We start from the raw sequence: 22813 nt of genomic DNA, 5'->3' as shown, positions 1-22813 counted from the left end.
AATTCGATACACACGAGCCTTTGCGCGCTCTGGAGCTCCCTCAGCCCCCTCCTGACAGCGAATGTCTCTGGGACGAGCGTGAGGTCCCACTCTGTCTGTCAGCTGCGCTGCACCTCGCTTGAAACAGCAGTGCGCGAAATATCCACGCGCCAACTGAGTGGACACGCCGACGCGCACGCTGTTTGTTTATTTCGGAGAACATGCAAATATGGTTATCCGGAGGGACGTCAAGGCTGCACTTACCGATTGCCACTCTCCCTTGCTCCACCGGTACGGAGACGGGCAGTCAGTGACCCGGCAGGTCTGGCTGGAGGCCGGACGGGAGGATGGGGGGCATTCAGTCTCCTCCGGGCTGCGCCGGTTTCCAACCTCACAGAAAACTTCCCGCTCTTGTATTCCATTGCCACATGACGCTGAGCACTGAAACAGAACAGGACAGAAGGTAAGATGTATTAAAAACGATTCTCTACACGTCTGATATTTACTTGATTGTGATGTCATTCCTGTCCACCTATTTTTTTTCTCTCCAATTATCACCAAGTTATTTGAGTACAAGTTGACTGTAAAAAATGAAATCAACGTGTGATATTTTTGTTATATATGAACTATTCTTTTTCGGAATATGAATTGACTATAAAAAGCACAGGAAGCAGAATTTCATTGAATCATGTATTATTGAATGCAATTCAAACAAAAATGATTAGAGGCACTGTTATTTTTATCTCTGCAATTGATATAACCTCAAAGGATCATATATGACAATACAAGTGTAACATCTCTCTCTTTAGTTTTAATTGTGTCTTCTAATCTCCTGTCCCAGTGGAACAATTAGTCTCGCCAACTACTTCCTACATTAAAATTATACACTTGTTGAAACCAAATATGCAAATGATGTACTCTTTAACATACAGGTGTAGGATCTTAATTTTATTTTGTTGTGTATTTTGATGTTTAAAAAGACTTCTGAAGTTGATAGTTTGATAGCATGATTCTTGTCCTGCTGTAGCAAACTGGCTCAGATTAAGATGCTACATCTGTAGAGTTTCGTTGTTAATTTCTATGTTTATTACCCTCCTTTTAGACCTGTGTGGAATTGAATTCAGGAACCCACATACAGGTGGTTGCACTATTCAAGGCTACGCTACACCCACCTTCCTTACCTTCCACAGCAAAGATGTCAGTCACACACACTGGTTTAACTTACCGGGAGTTTCACCTGGGTTAGTTGGCATAAGTCTTTAGGTCTTCAATAAGGTTATGTCCCTGCACGAGACTACACTAACAAGCAAAGCACTTCGGTCACATGAGCCTGTGAAACTAATGTTTTGAAAGACACAGGTAGAAACGTAGTTAAATGGCATAAATGGTTTGCCATTTTGTTTGTTGACTCACACCAGACGCCTCTATGGTTTATATGTAATACAACTTGACGTAGAATTACATGCTGGCTTCAGGTTGAAGGACACAGCTTATTATTAAGTCTTTGACTGCAGTACCACTACAATTTTAATTCAATATCATTCACTGCCATTTTAATTCAATACCATTCACTACAATTTGCCTCAATATCAACAGCAATACTTCTAAGTAAAAGCTAACACATCATAATCATTGCATAACGTGATATTGTATTATTCCAAAAAGTATGGGTCTAGAGCTTTGATCCAAACGATCTAACCACCGGACGTGGCGGGCAAGAAAAATGTAAGCTTGAATCAAGGTTGTGTTTGCAGAATTGTAAAAAACTGTGTTAAAAAGCGGGGCAGAGTGTAACCACAGTGAAAACCCTCCAGACGGATGGGGTTCTTTACACACGTGTGTTCCCGGCTCCTCTGTGTTAATAAGTAGCAGATTTCAACCTTCTGTGAAGAGGGAGAGAGAGGGAGAGAGGAGAGGGAGTGTCCACTAGACAGTCAAGTTTGAACCCCTGCCTTGAGGACATTGTATTTTGAATGTATAATGTCTTGATGATTTAACCCAGTTTTTTTTTTATCTTAAAAAGTGCAAGAAATGTGAAACATTTCATCTATTTCATCTACAGCTGCACACAACAGAAATACATCTGGAGGAAAATCCCAACATGTAAGTAGAAAGAATGATAATGGTTGGACTCTTAGAAAGGTGCTATCTAGAACCAAAACGTTTTCTCTGGCTGTCCCCATAGGAGAACCCTTTGAAGAACCCCGTTTAGTTCCAGGGAGAACCCTTTTGGTTCCAGGTAAAACCATTTTAGGTGTCATGTAGAACAATTTCTAGAGAGGGTTCTACATGGAACTCAAAAGAGTTGTAACTGGAACCAAAAAGGGCTCTACCTGAAACCAGAAGGGGTTCCCCTATAGGCACAGCCGCAGAACCCCTTTGGAACCATTTTTTCTAAGAATGTAATGTTCACTACTACCTTGTTTTCCTCACATTTGTGCATGTTCAGCATGCCTATCTAGGTCTTTGAAAAATACTGTATTAGAAACATAAAATTACATTAATACGGCAAATCTAATCATGTTTATACGTTTAATGTGTATATGCTTATCATCTTAAAATAAAAAGATCCACTTTCAAATGAAACAGTGGGGAGCAGGTCTCGAACCCTCGACCTTCTAGCCCGAGGTCCGGCGCGCCATTGACTGTGCTGCAAAAGCATGCTCCAGCGACAGAGTCGATTTCCGCGCTTATAAACCCAGGGTCGTTACAATACTGTTAATCCTGATACTGTTTGTGCTTACATTTGAATTGGTTTTGTGCACCAAAATTAATGGCAAACAGTGCATTTTCCTAAGGGAGCTTTTATGTGGTAAAGGCACATGAAGATCATTATCACACATGCCTTAATTGATTATAAAGTGTCTTAATTGATTATAAAGTGGATTTATTGGTGTGTTTTTGAGTGAGTATTTGTGTGTGAGTTTGTCTATCTGTTAATGTGTATATTATTGTGTGTGTGTGTGTGTGTGTGTGTGTGTGTGTGTGTATGTGTGAGTGAGTTTGTCTATCTGTTAATGTGTATATTATTGTGTGTGTGTGTGTCTGTATGTGTGAGTGAGTTTGTCTATCTGTTCATGTGTATATTATTGTGTGTGTGTGTGTGTGTGTGTGTGAGTTCGTCTATCTGTTAATGTGTATATTATTGTGTGTGTGTCTGTTTGTGTGAGTGGGTTTGTCTATCTGTTCATGTGTGTGTGTGAGTTTGTCTATCTGTTCATGTGTATATTATGTGTGTGTGTGTGTGTGTGTGTGTGTGTGTGTGTGTGTGTGTCTGTTATTGTGATATTATTGTGTGTGTGAGTTTGTTTATCTGTTAATGTGTATATTATTGTGTGTGTGTGTATGTGTGTGTGTGTGTGTGTGTGTGTGTGTGTGTGTGAGAGTTAGTTTATCTGTTAACGTGTATATTGTTGTGTGTGTGAGTTTGTCTATCTGTTAATGTGTATATTATTGTGTGTGTGTACATGTTATTACCACCCAATCGACTGTACGTGCTCCTAAAGGTTAGAGGACTGTGTGTGTGTGTGGATCAGTAAACACATCCAGATGTCCATACCCTCCTGAGGCTCACAGAGCGAGAGGTGAGAAATCACCTTGTTAAATTAGTTGCATGTTAACCATTAAAAGCCCCAAGCATTCCATCTTTTTATGCTACCTATCCTCTCTGCATTTCAACAATGTGTATTACTTTCATTCTCAAAAGAAGAAAAACTAAATGTGATTAAGTGAAAAAGCTTTCAGCGGATTTATTTTATATTAGGGTCACCTGCTTGAAGAAGGAATATTTCCAGTGTGAAATGCAATAATTGTAGTATTTAAAGGTAGACTCAGCTAAATGACGTTGCCACGAGCAGCACCGGAGATATTGAGATGAGCGAGATGCAACACTTCACTCTCACACAGTATCTGGACAAGTGCATGGGTTCCCTTCACGCTGTTCACAGCGTGGTAGCCAGGGCACCAAAACAGGGGAGAAGTTTAGCCTCACGCATCAACGCTCTTAGTTGTTGTGGAAATGTACCCACAACGGTGTTTACTTTCTGCATCTACATCATATCGCTGAGTCTGTCTTTAAGACTATATTTTGATTGACTAATGATTCCTTGAACATCATATTTCATAATCACATTCAAAATAAAGCTGATTGTTTATGAAGGTACTACTCACTAAGGCTTAAAGGCTAATACCACTCAATAACAGTCAAAATACAGAATGTGTCACAGTATGATGCGTTTTGCATGACACTTTCTGTATTTTGAAAGTTCTATATCTTCAACATTAGATTGCTTACATGCAAAACCTGTTGGGACTATCAACAGTGGACTAAGATAGTGTTTGAGCGGTGTTTTCCTTGAACAAGTGGGTAGGATGTCAGTTGTTAACATGTGGAGTGTTTTTTACATTTTTTATCTGCCAATTTTTTGATGTAATTTTGTGTGCGCATTTTTTAAATTTTTGTAAAATGGTCCATGGCTACCATAGACTGTCTTTTTAATAATTATGGTACAGTACATTCAGGGAAATAATTTGTTACCTGGTTATATTAATACGATTGCAATAGACCTGTTTGAGATAGATAACAAGTCCCCTGAGGTATGGAGGGCAGATGTGTATCTCTTCTGGGCCCCTGATCAGTGGAGAGAGAGGAAGAGAAAGAGACAGAGAGGAATAGAGGGCGAAAAAGCACCAGGGTCTCCAGCTGGGGAGGTGCATGTTGGGAATGTGTCTGGCCTGCTGTGGTAAGTGGATTGTCTCGCTGGCCAACCTGGACTCAGGGGTAGCCATAACATAGTAAATGAAAATCTGTGACTAGTATTTTTAAAATGTAACCTTTATTTAATTAACTAGGCAAGTCAGTTAATAACAAATTCTTATTTATAATGATGGCCTAGGAACAGTGGGTTAACTACCTTATTCAGGGGCAGAACGACAGATTTTTTTGATGATTTGTTACATTTGTATGTATTATTTTGTGGATGTAAAATAAATAAATAAAAGCTAGGTGGCTAAAGTTAGCTAGGCTAGGTTTTTTAAATTTTATTTTATTTTACCTTTATTTAACCAGGCAAGTCAGTTAAAAACAAATTCTTATTTTCAATGACGGCCTAGGAACAGTGGGTTAACTGCCTGTTCAGGGGCAGAACGACAGATTTGTACCTTGTCAGCTGGGGGGTTTGAACTTGCAACCTTCCGGTTACTAGTCCAACGCTCTAACCACTAGGCTACCCTGCCGCCCCAGTTTAGAGGTTAGGGTTAGGAGTTAGGTTAAAGGGTTAAGGTTAGTGTTAGGGGAAGGGTTAGGTAACATGCTAAGTAGTTGCAAAGTAGCTAAAAAGTAGTAAGCAGTTGCAAAGTTGCTTATTATCTAAAATGCAAAAGTGTTCCGTGATGAGATTCGAACAGGCAAACTTTGGGTTGCTAGACGTTTGCGTTATCTGTCGGCCCATCCACCCCGACCAACCACATTCCTTTTGTTTTTGCATTAAGTAACCTTCTGCCTTCCGTCTTTGGGCTCCCCGGTGACATGCATCTCAGTGCTAGGTGCGTCACACAGACCCTGGTTAGATTCCAGGCTGTATCACAACCGGCCGTTACTGGTATGTCCATAGGGCGGCGCACAATTGGCTCAGCGTCATCCCGGGTTAGGATTTGGTCATGGTAGGCCATCATTGTAAATAAGAATTTGTTTTTAACTGACTTGCCTAGTAAAATACAGATTAAATAAAGATTAAAATGTAACATGCTAATTTGAGTGTCATGGATTTTCATTTTCTATGTTACTTCTAGTCTATGAGACCAGATTGCTCTGGGTGGGTAGAGGAAGAGGAGCCTCTGACACATGTTTCCAATTGGGGAGGTATAGGGTAGGAGAGCGGGCGCGCGGGAGGGAAGGAACGTGGAGCTTCATGCTGGCTAAAGTCTACCTCAGCCAAGCCCAGATGAAAGTGGAGGCATGGCTATCCCTCCCTCCCACTGCCCCAGATAGCAGCCCAGTATGGGATCCTCTCAAACCGCCAGAGTGGTGAGCTACAACCCAGAAGACAGGCCACATTTTGAGGTGCCACAGAACACATATTACTGAACAGTAGTACATGTTAGAAAAAATGCCAACTCAGACACATACCTCACAGTGCACCAGTGAATCAGCAAGTTAATGAGCATTAAAAGGAAAAATAATGAGTGCTGAACTGAGAGCATGATTGGTGGTGGTAGCATGTAGTGTTTATTTCAGGTTTAAAGAGTACCTCTCCCCAGCTCTCTGCCTTCCATTTGGGACAGCGGCGCCCCCGGCAGCTCCTCTCCTTGCTGGGTTGGGTCAGGTGTTTACAGTTGTCCTCTGGAACAGGTCGACCGGATCGGGTAACACAGCTCACCTTACGGTTCTTCGATCCTTTACCACAGGCGGAAGAACACTGCAACAGGAGGTCAAGAGGAGGTCAAATGTAATAAATTGTTTATAGATAGGGGGTGTACATAGATCAAATACCAGAACAATGTCAAATACTAGATGACAGATGAGTATAGTATAGAACACTTTTATCATTCACTTGAATAGTTTTTCAGTCTACTTCTTCTTGAGAACAAGATCACATGTACAGGGCTTCAGAGTACACAACAGGTTAGTGACATTTTCATTAGCAAATACGGTAGGTAACATGAGGTGGGACATAAGATCATGGGAATAGGTTTGAGACATATTTAGCACATATTTAGCATATTTAGCATTTAGCACACATTTAGCACTTTGACACAACTTTAGATATTAATGCACTGCCTTTTACACACAAAACAGTCTCTACAGTATAGCATTTGAGATTTTAGTGAATGCAAGCTGAGCGTACAGAAATGTGCGACGGATGCGGAGGCCCCTCTGTTAAACGGATGAAGTCCACAGAAGGTAGAGTCATGAGCGCCAAGCAGCACACAGTCACCAGCCACGTTCACATCCAGGTTCATTGAGCTGGCCCAGGTCTAACTCTGTCTGACAGGCAGGCACCCCACACACCAGCACCCCCCAGCACAGTCAGGCGCTCCCAGGCCTGTGAGTTCAGTGGGGCTGTTGGGTTGGGTAATCAAAGCGTCTCAGAGTGCGAGGACAGATAGGATGCGACAGGCCCTGGGTTGAACGAGTGCGTCCCAGCATGACGGCACTGCGCTGCCCAGCGAGGGATCGCGCCGGACAGGAACCCACAACGACCTTTCACCTCATTAAGGAGGGGGGGGGGGGGCTAAATGTCACCAGAGCCCATAGGACAACGAATGGGGAAGTTACCCCCCCGGAAATGACTGTAGAGAGGTGAGCGCCTTGTGAATGTATCTGCTTATTATACATCATAGGCATTTCATTTTATATTAACACATTCAAACAAAAGCACAAAATGACAAGGAATGACAAATATAATGTTACTAAAGTCATTTAATTTAAGGGATGGTACGGTTTTACATGTTTAACCACAGACACCAATTTCATATAATAAACTTGATTGAAAATGAAACCTTCCATCGAATGTTAGTTTGTTCCATTAACAAATGGAAAATGAAGCCAAAACACCAACAATGTGTGATTACTTGCTGTATTTTTTTGCTCTAATGAATTTCAATACACATAAGGGAGAACATTTAAATGTGAGTACTGTACTGTATGTGTTGTTTTTTTACATTTAGGCAATCTGACTTAGTCGCCCAGATGTTCCCCACATACACACATCTGGGAGAGGCTGTTATTGGGGCCCAGCAGTGTAAGAGTCTGTCAACAGTTGCAGTTAGCCCTCCTTTAAAATAACCACTTGAGGCCAGATATCAGTCTGCATGAGAACTTGAGGCTGCGTTTACACCGGCAGCGCAATTCTAATATTTTGCCCAATTATTGGTAAAACAGCTGATCTGATTGGCCAGAAGACCAATTAATGGAACAAAAATCAGAATTGGGCTGCCTGTGTAAGTAAACACAGCCTCAGAGCGTGCAGCACAATTCTACTTTTAAGGTGCAGTTATTGTCCATCTATGGTGTTTTAGTTACCATAACAAATGTGATACTATTGATTCACCCACTGGCCTATGAGCAGAGGTTACAGTGGTGTTTGGAATTCGGAGTGAGGTAGACACGAAGAGTACACACACAGGCTATGATCATGGTCATGGAGGGCCATTCAGGAGAAATAGCATTTTACAAAGGTTTAAATAATTTCATAAAATGCATTTACAATGAGGGGCAGGGAGCCAGACTGCTGCTTTTTAAATGTCAGACCATTCCTCAAAGTTTTATATACTCTTTAAATGAGCTTTCCAGCCATAGTGCTCTGCACCAATAACTTTCTATTACCTTGGGAATCATTACAACACTGGGGAAGTAAATCACCAACCAGTTCTCTATATCCACAAATTCTGTGGGTATCCACTAGACACCTTCCTTTCATGTACTTAGCTAGTGTGCGTGTTCCATACTGGAATTTACCCTACAACCTACCACGTGCCAACCATTTAATAAACTAGACTCCATATTTTAGCCTACTCCCGAGTGGAATTTATACTTTCATGTGAATGTAAACTGTAATCATCACACAACTACCTTTTATCTACAACACTATTTCCAACTATCACACTATTTTCAACTATCACGCATTCAGACACAATTTTATTTTATCGTTCAATCAGATGCTTTTATTACCGTATCAAATAAAACAGTGCCTCTGACAGACCACTACTTGTGCCTAAAATACACCACATTCCGATGCCTGCGTTCCGTCCTGGAATTCTAAAGAACCCAGGCGACAGGGCCTTTCGGGCCCCCACAGACAACAGGGCTTTCCAGGCTTTTTCCCCTGGGATCACAGCCCTTTCCCAGAAGCCCATCCATGCTGATTAGATGTACAGGGAAGGGCCCCCTCCCAGATCAAACGTGACCCTTGACCCCCAATGCACTCCTGTATTGTCTTTCTGACGGGCTCTCATTTGAGTCACTGTCATTGGCCCCCCGCCATCGGAACAATGTCATCAACCCGCCAGTGAAAAGGGGAAAGGGGGGGACTGGCGAGAGGCGGATGAGGGGGCGACATAGTTGAAGAGAACGTGTCGTCAGGCGCACAAAAAAAATGTCAGCCATTAGGAATGAGCACAGTAAATGGGAGTCCTAGCCAGTGTTACAGAGAATCAAGATTTACCTTGGTACGAAAGGCATTGAACTCTGGCAGAGACAGAAATATCATAATTGCTCAAAGAGATCAATGGGTCCCTGACCTCATAAGACAACAGAGATATTGCTCAGTGATTTGTACATTTTCATTCACTGAAAACACCCCTTTCAAAACACCAGTCAGAGAGCTCGAGTAATGCTCTCTGCAGAGATAACTTGCAGAGAATTTCCTATCTAATCCATAGTTGATTTAGGTTAACTATATGGACCACTTCCACTTCCATGTTCCTACTGTAATTAGTGTAAAGCCAAATCCGGTAATCTTCTTAATTAAAGCACAGACATGTTGATGAGATTTTTAACAGGACTACAAAGTTGCCTGTGGTAGTATAAGTGAATGTGTTCACTTCACTGTTAGTGGTTCTTCATGGCAATTATCTCATTTAATAAAACTATTTCTAACAAAGTGTTCCAGAGGTAATCAGTTTTCACCTTAAGCTCTGGTCCTACTGTAACTAAGATGAGGTCAGGAGTGCAGTTGTCTTGTCTCTCTTCTCTCATATGACCTCCATTTTTCACTTCCGATATCCATACAATAAAACACATTTCTGCACGCTAAATCAACTAGCTAGAAGATTGACTGGAAAGGAAACAAGTATAAATGGATGTTTTGGAACTTAGTTTGAGAATAAGCACTTGTTCATGATGGTTCGTGAATCGTGAACATGATCTTTTACGATGAATACTATAAATGAAAGAAACATTGTTTTTTAATAGTATCTCTACTTCACTTTAATAGTTACCTTTCTGTGAGCGAACAAATTCAGCAAGTTCAAATAAAATTAAATATTGACATGACATTATAATGAAGTAGAAATAAATACAGATAATTACATAAATATGCACAAATGTCCTTGAAACCCAGACTAATACTGCCATATGGAATGAGAGGCATGGAGTATTTTATTTCAAGAGCCTGTTCATATCATCAAACACATTGTAAATGCATCATGCCGTACTGCTAAAATATGCACCCTAAACTCCAACAAGGAGCCAAGCTGTAATTTGTGGCTCTAGATAAAATAATACAACTGTGTTTTATTCTACACATCAAATGATCGACAATTCCACATTGCAATGAGACTTAATGCGTGTGGAGTTGTTTCAAGTAGGGTAAAAAGTTACACACTCTTATTGGATTCGTCATAATCAACCCAAAACGTATGCTACCTTTTCAATACTCATATGGAGATTGTTAGAAATGATATAGTATTTATTTCGTGAACAAGGTGTGGTGAGAAATACACTCACTTCCTGCTTGAGAGCTGTGTTAACAGGCCCTTAAAATAAGGTGTGATGTCTGCAACTTATGCACACACATTAATTACCAAGGAGGTTACAGTTAGCCTTAGGAATGACTGGGTGGGCTCCAGGCAGAGGTTGCGCCTAACCACAGGTCCAAGATCAGCTTTCACTACCCCGATCCCACTCATCTATTAAGAGGTAGAACAAAACACAGACCCTGGATCTGTGCTTAGGGCCAACATCCTGATGAATTAGAATGAGAATGCAGCCCTCCAGCCGAAGATAAAGGTGGGTGGGGTTTAATAGAGAATGAGGTAGACACATACGACTGGCTCAGAGGATAAGCTCCAGGTATATAGAACACTATAAACTCTCCCTGTGGTCGCAGGTACTGACTGTGTGTTCACAATGCTAGGACAAGGGGCATTCTCTTTCAGCTACAACAAAAACCGGTTTGTTGGTGAATAAATGGAACCTTTACCGTTAAAAAAAAACTATAACACATTTTCATCTAACATAACTACTTTTCATCTAACATAACTACTTTTCTTTTTTTTACATAATCAATAATCAACTCATCATGAAAACAAATTGATTATGAAAAACGACTCAAAACAACAGTTGTTTAACATACATATCTCTATGTCACAATAGACAGTTTGTGACCTTAAGTTATTTTTGTTATTTTTTTTATGTTTACATCTCATTTCTCCCTTGTTTTGCAAAAGCACCATTGTAAGTATCATAAGTTAATGGCTGGTTGAGTTGTGTTTGTTCTAAGTGAGGTATGGTTGAGCATAGCATATTTTCACATGTGTATTGAGCACTGGTGAACACACCAAAATAAACTATTTACAAAGCGAATATATAGACATATCTAACAAGACATAAATACACTCATATCAAGCACCTTTTGAGCGGTGGGCCTTGGACCTACTGGTTTGGCTGGGTGCTTATGTCTGCGCTAATAAAAAGGAGGGAATCTGGGGCAGGACTTCAACCTGTGGTAAAATGACTATTACCTTGAAGAATCACATAATATATCAAATAACATGGATATCACCTTATTCTACAGTCCACTTTCAGCTGGTGTTAACCTGTTCTTTACTGAGAAACCCTATTATTTCTTTAAGAATTGGTAACTAGCTGGCACATACATGACTAAAAAGTCATTATTAGTTCATTATCATGTAACTACCATTTTACGAGGTCATTTCTGAGTAAATAACAGTGGACTGGAAAATAAGGCAGAAACATAAGATAATTAGTAACATCTCTATAATTAATAAGGAGCAATCTGCCATTGCTACATCTGTTTTTTGACTTTGAAATATGTAAGCTTGTTTCAGCCCTTTGTTGGTGAACAATGTAATTGTACACAAAACACTGTATCAAAACATGGATGGTCGGTCCATGCATCCATAGATATGTCCATGACTTCGACAGTGATTACATTTCTCCAGCCCCATCCCTCACCTGTTTACTGAAACAGTGGTGGGCTGATGCTTTGTTATCGTTTGAACTGCAGATTGCCCCTTTAAGACCAATTGAATCCTTACAGTTATGATGGTCAATAAAGCTGTAGCATCAGAATGATATATATAGTGCCATTCGGAAAGTATTCAGACCCCTAAACTTTTCCCATATTTGTTAGGTTACAGCTTTTTTATTATTTATTATTAAATTGTTGTTTTTTTCCCTCATCAAATTGACACACAATACCCCATAATGACAAAGCAAAAACAGGTTTTTAGAAATGTTTGCTAATTTATTAAAAGGTGAACCTTCACCACTAGTCTGAGGTCCTAAGCACTCTGGAGCAGGTTTTCATTAAGGATCTCTCTGTTCTTTGCTCCATTCATCTTTCCCTTGATCCTGACTAGCCTCCCAGTCCCTGCCACTGAAAAAACATCCCCACACATGATGCTGCCACCACCATGTTTCACTGTAGGGATGGTCCTCCAGACGTGACGCTAGACATTCAGGCTAAAGAGTTCAATCTTGGTCAATCTGTCATGTGCCTTTTCCTGAGGAGTGGCTTCCATCTGGCCATTCTATCATAAAGTGCCTGATTGGTGGAGTGCTGCAGAGATGGTTGTCCTTCTGGAAGGTTCTCCCATCTCCACAAAATAACTCTAGAGCGCTGTCAGAGTGACCATCGGGTTCTTGGTCACCTCCCTGACCAATGCCCTTCTCGCCCCGATTGATCAGTTTGGCCGAGCGGCCAGCTCTAGGAAGAGTCTTTGGTGGTTCCAAACTTCTTCCACTGTGTTCTTGGGGACCTTCAATGCTGCAGAAATGTTTTGCTACCCTTCCCCAGATCTGTGCCTCGACACAATCCTGTCACGGAGCTCTACGGACAATTCCATCGACCTCATGGCATGGTTTTGGCTCTGACATGCACTTTCAACAGTGAGACTATATATAGACAGTTCCAAGTCATGTCCAATCAATTGAATTTACCACAGGTGGTCTGCAATCAAGTTGTATAAACATGTTAAGGACGATCAATGAAAACAGGATGCAACTGAGCTCAATTTCGCGGATGAAAAAAAAACAATTATAGAATAAGGCTGTAACGTAACAAAATGTGGAAAAAGTCAAAGGGTCTGAATACTTTCAGAAGGCACTGTATATCTCTAGAGTACAAAAAAAATGATATAGTCCCAATAGGGTTGGTGTATTCACTTGGACTCTTTTTAGGTTATTTTCTTTGCCACGTGTAAAAACTATGAACAGCACCAACACTTGAGTATACTGTATCTCCATTATTTGGGTGTTTACAAAAAAAAACAAGGCATCTTAAATTCCTGATATACAGAAACATTCATCAATATTTGCATATGAACAACGATTGACTGTGTGCGAATACAAAGAGGTATGACAGAAACGTTGGAGGTTAATGCTACTGTATATACAAAGGAAACCAAGAAGAAAATATCTTAAGTAATAAATTATATTTGAAAACAATATCTTACAAATTAGCTTTGATTCTGAAATACCAACTGATCCTGAATTTTGAACACTGACTAAGACTGATAACAGAGAAAGTGTTCTTATGGTCACAGCTGTCAATGAAGCATTTCAAATGTTGTACTTTTTGGTGTGTTGTGTGTTTATTTTTTCTCTTAAGTGCAGCAGAAATCAATTCCCATCTGTCTCTAGAAGGATGACCAGCCTCAGGCACCAAGGGAAAGGGTAAAGGTGAGGTGAAAAATGGAGTTTCCAGCATGTAAGTCTACAGACCCATCCTTCTCCCTCAAGTTGAATTCTTTGTTTGTTTTGCTTTGTCATGCTACACAGTTTAGTGGTGAAATTCTGTGTGTGGTGAAATGAGAGGACTGTTAAAAAAAGAGGGGGGGGAAGAAAACAAAAGGGATATATTTACGAGCGTACCGAGCTCCATGGGTCTGTGCTCCAGTGGGGGTTAGACGGGCACGACTGAGTATTGCACTGCTCACGGTCGGGCGGTTTGTCAAGAATCTCACAGCTCAGATCGTTAAAGCGCTCTCCGTTGGGCCTTTGACACGCCACGAGCCGCGTCTTTATTCCTCCCCCACACGGCTTGGTACACTGCAGGGCAAAACAGAAGTAAGGAGGAGTGTGGAGACTAAGTCGGGACAGTTGATTCACGCCATTGTTTATCTAACGTACAGTATGTCATACCCACCCAACATACGCCTACCTATCTAGGACATCGAACACCTCATTTCTAACCTTTAACCTCTAACCGTTAGACATACAGCCCAGCAATTTCAGAAGAATGGAATTATAGAATAATGACCGCTGTCAGAACGCCAAGGTTCATAACGATGGGATGAAGTCATCAAAGTGCAACTAAGCCCCGCAGTGTATCAGTGCTGTAGGGCGGATTGTGTTCTCTCACCTCTCCCCAGTTCCCATAGACCCACTGTGGACAGGGTCCGGACTCACAGGAGCGCTGCTCGATGGGTTTGGAGTGCTCCTCACAGTTGTTGACAGCATAACCATTCTCATCCTGGCACACCACCACACGCCTCTGGAAGCCGCCCGCACACGTGCTCGAGCACTGACGTCACAGGGAGGAGAACACCGTTTGAGACAGATGGATAACACACTCTCACACGTACAGGTGTGTGTGCACTAACTCAGAGACAAGCAAGTAGACATCCAAACACTAATACATGTACATGTACTCATCCATGCAAATGTATGGAGCTCATATATACATACATACCTCACTCAAACAATGGGTTACAACAAGAATATATTGACCAAGAAACACAGTGTCACATACTGCAGACCTTTGCACATACACACACCAGCTACAGTGAAACAAGTGCACACACAAAGACCAACACACCATTTTTTTTAAATACAAACAATAACAAACTAACATACAGTATGTGCAGTAAGGCACCCGTTGACAGACAAGTATACAAAAGCACACATACATCATTTTTGCACGTGTCAGATTGACCTCAGAGACTATGTGCTTTAGGAAACTGGGATGGATAATGCACTGCTATATTAAAACACATATCCTCTGGAAAAGGAAGGAAGAGATCCCAAAAATAGCCCTTGCTATTTCCCATGATCTTTTAAATAACACCAGCTATTTGGGGACACAGATTTCTGTGCAACTAACTGTAATAACCCCGTTTTGAATAACAGCTATACAATAGACTACTAACTGCCAAAACCATCAGCAACAACTCATTGACTTCTTGGGTTAGGATACACCACAGACAGACAGCCTCATAAAGGTCAACATCAACACAAGACTGAGATAGTGCTCAGCTGTGCTGCCTTCCCACTTATACAATTGTAATGGGAGACCACTTAGGTTGTATGCATTCATTTAAGGTTAAGGAACCTAGGACTCCAAGATGATTGTAAATGGGGCCCAGTGTAAGAAACTCACCGCTCCCCAGGGTCCTGTTCTCCACTGGTGGGCCTGGGCTCGCCCTCCACCCCGCCCATCAGCAGTCGTGGGCAGGTTATTGCGGGGGCCCCCGCTGGGTGAAGGGAGGGGCCGAGAGTCACTGGAGCGGGCAGCAGGGCACTGGGACATGGCACACTCCTGCTCTGTGGCCGGACGGTCATCAGCGTCACACTCCACTACGTCCACTATCTGATCACTGAAGTTCACACACACCACCTGGCGCGTGGTCTTCCCCTGCCCGCAGGATACAGAACACTGTGCACACACAGGCACACACACCCAGTAAGATACAAAGCATATAAACACAAACAGAACTTGCTTCAGCAGCTTAGGTCAGTGTCTTGTCTCTTTAAACATGGCTGACCCAAACAGATCTTCCTTATAGAAAATAAAAGAGAGCTTCTGCCAAAGACTCATGCTGCTCCAATTATGTCTGGCCAAGTGGAGTAAACTGGACTGTATCTGTCTTGCATAAGACCTGGAATTATGCAACAACTGTCCACTGTACTGTACTGTACCATGTTACTGAGCCAGGGATTACACTGGCCAAGGATTTACTGTCTAGGACTCAACAATGCTGCCTATTTTCAAATAGGTGTGGATATTGCACAAGCATCTCCCAATCCGAAAAATGGTGTAGTTACTGCACTTTAACAGGCCCTGTGTAGGCCTATGCACAAGTTAAAACCACAACACTTCGGCTGCTTTTACAGTTAGGTCTTATGTTGGTAGAACAGCCATTAAACTTCATGGCCTAACTGGGACATCCGCCATGCCATAGCTATCACTCCCTCCATCAGGGTTCATTTCCGGTTCCATATCAAGAGCGTGTAATGTGAACGTTTAGAGTCAGAGCGGTCTCTCTCTGTGGCTCTGTTTGCTGTGGCCTTGGGCTGAGCTGCTTCCTGCCTGCCTGCCTGGAGCCCACTGAGTTGCTCTGGAATAAATAAGCAGTCAGAGAGACCCTCCCTCCCACAGCCTGTATCTAGCTATCTGTGTGTGTCTATGTGTGAGTGAATGTGTGTATGTGTGCATTCGTGCGTGTGTGTGTTTGTGCGTGATGGCCATAACTGCAGCATGGTGGGAGTATGACTAGTGCTCTCTGTCTGATGAGAAACATCTGCAAACAAGGACCCTAGCCCCTCTCTCCAGCCCCTTGTTCCTCACGCGTCCCTCTATCCCCTTGCCAACCCTCCAAACACACCAAAGCCTGTTTCATCTCCTCCTCCCCTTGGACAAGAGAAACACACAATCACACAAAGTGATTATGAACAGTGGTCTGAAAGGTTCAAACCACAGCTAAACAAACCTCAGATATTATAATCCACTGAGCTGGCTAGAGATTTCATTGTGAAATACAACTTAATGAACAGTGCCGACAGAGCATATAATGGTTGTCAGATTTCCCTCTCGAAGAGTTCACTTTGGAATTGAAGGTTAAAGGCCCAGTGCAGTCAAAAACTTGATTTTGCTGTGTTTTATATATATTTCCACATTATGAGGTTGGAATGATTCGTTAAATAAGAAATAAGAAAGAGAGTTCCAAACCTCTCTGCCAATAACAGCTAGATTTCAGTTTTCCCCTACCCACTTACACTACATGACCAAAAGTATGGGGACATGTGCTCGTTGAAAATCTCATTCCAAAAACATGGGCATTAATATGAAGGTGTTCGATTGGGTTGACGTCAGGGCTCTGTGCAGGCCAGTCATGTTCTTCCACACCGATCTTGACAAACAATTTCTGGATGGACCTTGTTTTGAGCATGGGGGCATTGTCATGCTGAAACAGGAAAGGGGCTCCCCAAACTGTTGCCGTAAAGTTGGAAGCACCGAATTGTCTAGAATGTTGTTGTATGGTGTAGCGTTAAGATTTCCCTTTACTGGAACTAAGGGACCTAGCTCACGGTAAGGTACATAATTGTTACTCAGAAATTATTTGATTTTGAGATAAAAACAGCTGCATTGGAATTTTAAAGACATTAGTAATTGATATAATGGATATATGGATTTAATATCCTTAGCCACAAGACCCTGTAGTAATGTCAAATATTTTAAGTGTGCATGGTAAATGCATTTAACATTGGTGGTTGATTGAACAAAAATAGGTACATACAGATGTCCATTCAAGGACCTTCCACTGTCCGCAGGCCACTACAGAGCAGACCTCCCTGGCCGGGGGCTTGGCCAGGTGGGAGCAGGCAGAATCCTCCGCAACTCCACCCTGGTTGTCACGGCAACTGACATAGCGCATCCGGGTCCCTTTGCCGCAAGTGGCGCTACACTGTGGTGGAGATGGAGGCTATTAGTACAATTGTAGTACAATACAGTACAGTACAACACACAGAGCTTCATTGAGTGGTGGAGTAACTGATAGAACCAACCTGTGTCCAGGAGCCGAACCTCCACTGGGTTTTGTGTGGGAGGTGGGAGGGCACTTTGGTCCCCGGCGGTACCGGGTGACTGATGGGACACTGGGTCAGTTCACAGTCCTACAGGGACAACCATACACATCCATTAAAACGATTACAGTGACAGAAACACAGCCTACTGTACTGTCATCTACTTACTGTGCAGCTCCAACAGAAGCTCCAACTCCATCATCAGACTTAAAGTAACAGTGTAACTCTGACAGATCCCAGAAATACACAGTGTTAAACCCCTCCATCTGAATAACCTGATGCCTGTCATAACGTGTCACAGTGGAGAGGTATCCCAGTCTCCAATGCCAACACTGGCGTGTTACTGGGCTCCTCCTTCTTCCACCGTGCTCTCCTCCCCAGAGTCCTCTCATGACCTTTGACCCCCTAGTTCTGGGTTGAGCAGAGAGGTGAGCAGAGAGGGGCTAACTTAGGTATAGTTGTGTTACAGAGGGCTCCACATTCCACACTCATCCTCCGAGTGGAAATAAACAGGACCCTGGCAGCCAGGCAGGCTGGAGAACACAGCCTCCGCAGCCTTACACTAACACAGTTAAATACATTGTAAAACATGGTGGTGGAAGTGGTGGGAATAATAAGAGAAAGAATGAAGGAGGCAACCAAGACCTGTCTATGACTGTGGGTGTGTGTTGATGTATGTGCGTCTTTATATAAATAAAGGGGCCAACATTTCAAAATGGTTAGATATACATTTAAATATGATTTTCTTGCAGCTTCCAATGTTTAGTTACAGGACTAAAAGTATAGATAGGGACAAAGAGACCATAATTCCACTTAGCAACAACCAAAAAATAATTCAGAATATCACTGCGTGTTTCTTTGTCATGCTTAGTTGCCAGGTCTTTTTGTGCTTTGGTCAAATTCTCTATCATTGAAAGCCATGCCAAACATTCCTGGACAACAAAAAGGATAAACAACAGCATTACTATATGTTTTAATAGTGAATATAATAATATAATATAATGAAATAATAATAATACAATGGGTTTTGTCAACAAAATCATTGACAATAATAATAACCAATAATGAAATCATTATAATCAGTAAACTCTTCAAGCATTGTGTGTGTGTGTGTGTGTGTGTGTGTGTGTGTGTGTGTGTGTGTGTGTGTGTGTGTGTGTGTGTGTGTGTGTGTGTGTGTGTGTGTGTGTGTGTCTGAAAACGATTATTTCTTCCTCCGTCTTTGTTTCTTCCACTCCTTGAAAGTGCATTGCAGTTGGAGGGGAGGAACCTTCACTCCTCTCCCCCAATGTGCTTTGAGAAGGAGGTGAGGAATGGGGTAAACAAGGGGAGAATCTGAATTGCATTTCCTTGATTCCTCACGTCCTCTCTCCTCACCTCCTTCTCAAAACCAATTGGATAAGAAGGTGAGAGGGGAAGGACCTCTGAGACGAAGAGAGGAGGAGCGAGAATGCAATGGATCAAGAAAATGTCATTGAGATTCTCCCAATGACAGAGGAAGCATGTATTTGACAGCTATTAAAGCACCCATGCAGTCTTTGTAATTGTATGTTTAAATCATCACTGTATATCTAATAAATCACTGTGTTTATTTAATGAAAATAACTCCAAAGTATTTTTCATTTATTTCCTAGAGCCTCCTTTGGTCCTTGAAATGCTCAGATTGATCATGTGGGTGATAGGAAATGAATGTGAAGATATTTACAAACACAGCCCTGATTGGCTGATAGGATGTTCTAGAGTCCACCCCCTTTCCCAGATGAACAGTCATCGGTCTATGATAATCATATCACATTATGATGTCATGATGTGGGCCAAAAGTTCCATCCCACCTGAACAGAAATTCCAGACATTTTTGGAACAGCTCTTACACAATAAGGCCATTATTATAATTTTCACAATTTCAGAGTTTTATTTTGACCTCATAGTAGGGCCGGGACGATGCCAATATCATGATACTCATTAGTATCGTGCCAAAGAAACAAAACACTTAGCGGATTTAACTTCTTTAGGAAAATACCCCTAATGTTGGCTACAAACACCATTAAGTTGTCATCCAGAGTCACATGCACTTATTTTCCAAGCTATACAGTAGCACACAATATTTTACATACAGCAGGTTTTTAAAGGACCAAAGAGTTTGGTCTGCTTTGTGTTCAAATGTTTGCCATGGAAAAAATACTGCAATATTGATATCGTCCCGGCCCTACCTCATAGTGTGTGTGTGGAAATCTCTTTAAAAAACAGACCAAAATCTTGTTTTTAAATGCACTGCCTTTTAAACATTTTAGACAGTTCCAGGCTGACTGACTGCTCTACCATAATACCCATGGCTTGTCCAGAAACAACACCTAGCCCCTACTGCCCAGAGTCTAGACACTTCTGGAGATCTGAGAGGGATTGATTGATGGTGACATGGTGAGAGCTCCACCTTACCCTCTCAAAGGCTTGGTGGAAATTTGGCGGTATTGCTTACACCTGTCCAATCCTCTCAGATCTCCACAAGTGTCTACGATAGGGGCTGCTTCTGGACAGGACCCCACAACTCTCCGGACGTGTGGTGGACCTACAGCACCACTCAAGGCATTGGTTGGATGTTTCATTCCATTGCTATTCACGCCCACGGCACCCTACCAGGCTGATCAGACAGTTCTGGGTAGCTGAACACAGTCTCTACCATTCACACCCTTACTTAATTATAGCTAGTTAGATGTGCAACCACTGACTAACTATAGCTACAGTAGGGCTGTATCTCTAGTCTAGCAATAGATACGGTTGTTCATACCCGTGGGAAGTAGGGATGCCGAGGGTGCTGCAGCACCCCATGAAAAATCGGAATAAAAAAACCTATATTACTAAAATGTTGTCGATTTATGGGGGACATTTTTTACCTTCACAAAAGTAGTGCACTGGGCCTTTACTAGTCCTGTATTAGCGGACCAATATAGTCGTCTGTAGCATGGGCAAAACAGTTGGAAGGGTGAAGTCCTACTTTGAAAGGACAGGAAGTGTTGGCTGTGCACTTAACCAATGACAGGCATTCTATATTTAACCCCGTCTACATGTGAAAATGGAAATATTATGTTTTTTTTTGTTGTTTCATATGCAAAAATGAAAAACAAGCCATTTTTCTTCTTCTATTTCTATTCAAGAATGGCTAAACAAGCCATTTTCAATTTTCCGATTGCACCATTTTTACTCGGAAAACAAACGATCAAACAGTGACTCAAACAGTGGCGTGTATTCTTGGGAGTCAAGGGAAGCCAGGCTTCCCCAAAAAATTTACCAAGAAAGATAATGTATCTTTCGTCTCTGTTTCCAAAATGTCCTTCAATTCACAACAGGCTGAATGTATCTCACCGGAGAAAGTACCCGTGAACAAAACAGCGCCCCTCTGTCTCAGTATGTGTAGCCCATCTACCCAAGGTAAGCCAGTGAGCATTTGGCCTCCCTTGAGTATTTAAAAAAAATAATAATAACCAATCAGCATTGCGCTAAACTGAACAAGTTCAGCTATGAATGGCAGATCCATGGCAGCTATGAATGGCACACCAACAAAAAAAAGTGTCAAGGGAAGACAGTTTGGATTTGGTTTCACACCAATCACATCATAAGCCAAACGTCATTGAATTGTTGCATCTCACCATGCTGTTGTCGACCGGTTGGTTGCTAGCTTGCTAAAATTGTCCCTTTCCTAAATTAGCCATGGATGGAGATAGGGATTAATACTTTTTAATAAGTTTTACTTAATGTGATCCAACCATAAATGAATACATTGTGCCCCTGGCCTGAGAGGATGGAAGTTCAATATGTAGCTAGATGTCGTAGGCTAATGTTAACTAGCTGGCCTGGAGCAAGTTAGGCTAGCGAGCAAGCATTTTAGCCAGGTAGACTAGGACAACAAAGCGCGTACTGCATGGCAGAGTCATAGACCATTTAGGCAACATGAAAGAGGAGGATGACATTGGCGTTTCTCTGGGAAAAAAATTCAGTCTCTCGATGTGCAAAACTGATAGAGACATACCCCAAGCGACTTACAGCTGTAATCGCAGCAAAAGGTGGCGCTACAAAGTATTAACTTAAGGGGGCTGAATAATTTTGCACGCCCAATTTTTCAGTTTTTGATTTGTTAAAGTTTGAAATATCCAATAAATGTCGTTCCACTTCATGATTGTGTCCCACTTGTTGTTGATTCTTCACAAAAATATACAGTTTTATATCTTTACGTTTGAAGCCTGAAATGTGGCAAAAGGTCGCAAAGTTCAAGGGGGCCGAATACTTTCGCAAGGCACTGTAGATATGCAACTATCACAAAACACAGGTTGTAATATGGCTTTTTTTGGGAGGGCCTTGGGTTCCCGGTGATTTTACACATGCACCGCTACTGCGATCAAAACGTACACGGCCCGTATGTAATCTTACCTCAGGAATGTTGACATAATGTTGTCCAGGACATAGGCTAATTAACTTGACAGCCACAGCAACACAGACACCAACATGTTCTGTCAATTCTCCAGATCAACGTTCATTTCTGTACTCTGGCTGTTGTTCAATCGCATGCTGTATCACACCAGCTTTCAATAACTTCATAATCCTTTCCTGAATCGGCTGATCGTTTCCCCACGTAACTTAACAGCTCGGCATCAAATGCGCATCGAACAACTATCATTTTTGAAGAACCCTACTAATTGACAGTATCGATTTTTGTTTGATTATTCTTGTTCAAGTTCCTCTTTCTGCGAGAAGAATTCGATTTTGCAACCCATCCATTATTTGGGGTATGTGTGTTCATGGAAACTGTCATCACACCACAACATAGGGAGATACGAAATGCTATGAGGTTACAGTGCACTTCCAAGATCTCATTACAAAAAAAAGAGTCTGACAGCAACATCCAGGAATTTTACAGGATCATGTTAAATGTGCAATTGAATTGTTAAATTCTTAGTATTTGATATAACGAGAAACAGCAGTAACATAAATGTAAGGAAAGAAAGGTAGTGTTTTATGTCACACGATTTTTGCCAAATCTGTGAAGACAAGACTCCAAGCACGAGAAAGAATTTA

At 41.8% G+C, this 22813-nt stretch overlaps 1 protein-coding gene across 1 annotated transcript in view; it reads right to left on the bottom strand.

The window, feature by feature from the left end:
• LOC118399853 (A disintegrin and metalloproteinase with thrombospondin motifs 9-like) overlaps window positions 1–22813 on the bottom strand; it is a 73661-nt gene that overhangs the window by 20005 nt on the left and 30843 nt on the right. Inside the window, exons 24-30 of the mRNA XM_052473365.1 lie at window positions 17729–17836; window positions 17461–17628; window positions 15324–15599; window positions 14307–14468; window positions 13817–13993; window positions 6228–6395; window positions 244–420 (exon numbers count right to left, since the gene is read on the bottom strand). Coding sequence (XP_052329325.1) covers window positions 244–420; window positions 6228–6395; window positions 13817–13993; window positions 14307–14468; window positions 15324–15599; window positions 17461–17628; window positions 17729–17836 — 1236 coding nt within the window. The remainder of the gene's footprint in view (window positions 1–243; window positions 421–6227; window positions 6396–13816; window positions 13994–14306; window positions 14469–15323; window positions 15600–17460; window positions 17629–17728; window positions 17837–22813) is intronic.

This window comes from Oncorhynchus keta, chromosome 21 (genome assembly GCF_023373465.1).
Source record: "Oncorhynchus keta strain PuntledgeMale-10-30-2019 chromosome 21, Oket_V2, whole genome shotgun sequence".
In the NCBI taxonomy this organism is placed as follows: Eukaryota; Metazoa; Chordata; class Actinopteri; order Salmoniformes; family Salmonidae; genus Oncorhynchus; species Oncorhynchus keta.
Note: the sequence above shows the minus strand (reverse complement) of the source record. Positions and strands in the feature narration are given on the sequence as shown.